Raw genomic sequence first — 1,459 nt, forward strand, 5'->3', positions numbered from 1 at the left:
ACTGCACTAGATTTGTGAAGTTGGTTAAATAATGGCTCCACTTGTCGAAGCAGAACAGCTCCACTATTGGAGAATTGTGGTTTTTAATATATCTCCTTTTAAACTAAAGATTTACACACAAATTTTTTAAAAAGGGAACTCTCGAGGTTTTCATGGTTTTTTTTTTCCTTTTTGGCATTTGCGGTGAGTTGGGTTGGGTTATAGATCTTTAAACACAAATGAGTTAAAGAGAGTCGAATACCGAATAGGCCGATAGACCTTGGGCTTGGCAACCATTATATAGATCCACCAAAATTAAACCCAAACCCAGAACCCTTATGGCGACATAGGCTTCTTTTACTCTTGGTCTCTATTATTCTCATTTTGATCTACTCTTTTAACTGAAACTTCAGACTTCAGTAGCCTTTTCCAAGATATGTAAATTATTTCAAGTGAGATCTCACTGGCTTGTCTTCTTGATAATTGTTGCTACCGCAATTTTCTTTTCATATATATAGGAAAACTTAATTCATCAATTCCATGACTCAAGGAATGAATATTAGCAGCAAGAAAAAACTCTAGAAAAAACCATGAGAGACATTCTTATTTCATTTAGTAGAGAAAAACTTATTAAGATAGCACGCACACAAGGACATGATAACATGAATCCTAATAGTATGTAGAATTTGCATTAGTAGTAGTACTAGTATTATCATTGTGGCAGCACTTGTAAGTTATGAAAATGTCCATAACTCTAGGACAATCAGGACACTTTATAGCCTCTGGCAACTTCCCAGCAACATCAGGGATTTCAAATTGTGCGCAACGGTGCGTTTCATGTGCAACCCTCTCATGGTATTCTTTGAATGACAATTCGAACCCCTTCTTCACCACAACCTCCTTCCACCTCTCAAACTCTGCCACCGCCTTCAACATTGTGGTTCCGTGGCCACTAAGAACCACAGAGGAGCCTTTGCTCAGCAGGGCCCAACCGGTTTCGTCCTTGTAACACAGCAACCTCTGCACTTCTTGTTTCACTGCATCGGCAGCCTTGTGAGCCTTTGTCACAAACAAGCTCTCTACCCGCTTCCAGAAGCGTTTGAAGATGTTTCTGTTTTCCTTTTCCACACAGAATAGCTCTATGGATATCTTTAACTCTTTTATTATGGCCTCATTTGCAAGGGATGCAGCACTCTTGCTGAATTCTTGGATCCACTCTTTGTCTTTGCCTCCATAGAACAATATGTACTTCTCCTCTTTTATCTGCTTCAATTTACACCCAAAGTCAAATGAGTTATGCTACATGTACACTAAAATCAGCTATCAAAGTTCGTTACCAGTATAAAATACATATTGTAATACAAAGAAACATTGAAAATAAATTAAACCACACATGTATTTATACACAAATATATTAGTAGCTAATTTTAATGGCTGATTTTGGTATACAAATAGCATTTTTAAATTCAAATATATATAT

The 1,459-nt window shown here is 37.0% G+C and overlaps 1 protein-coding gene across 2 annotated transcripts in view; it reads right to left on the reverse strand.

Annotated features, from left to right (window-relative positions):
- Positions 1-558: 558 nt before the first annotated feature.
- The window catches only part of LOC107466304 (protein SIEVE ELEMENT OCCLUSION B), a 4,971-nt gene continuing 4,070 nt past the window's right edge, over positions 559-1,459 (reverse strand). The window contains exon 7 of one of the 2 annotated variants that reach the window (XM_021130650.2): positions 559-1,245. In XM_021130650.2, coding sequence (XP_020986309.1) covers positions 649-1,245 — 597 coding nt within the window. In that variant the 3' untranslated portion in view covers positions 559-648. The remainder of the gene's footprint in view (positions 1,246-1,459) is intronic. The other variant, XM_016085279.3, reaches the window with a different exon arrangement.

This window comes from Arachis duranensis, chromosome 9 (genome assembly GCF_000817695.3).
Source record: "Arachis duranensis cultivar V14167 chromosome 9, aradu.V14167.gnm2.J7QH, whole genome shotgun sequence".
Taxonomy (NCBI): domain Eukaryota; kingdom Viridiplantae; phylum Streptophyta; class Magnoliopsida; order Fabales; family Fabaceae; genus Arachis; species Arachis duranensis.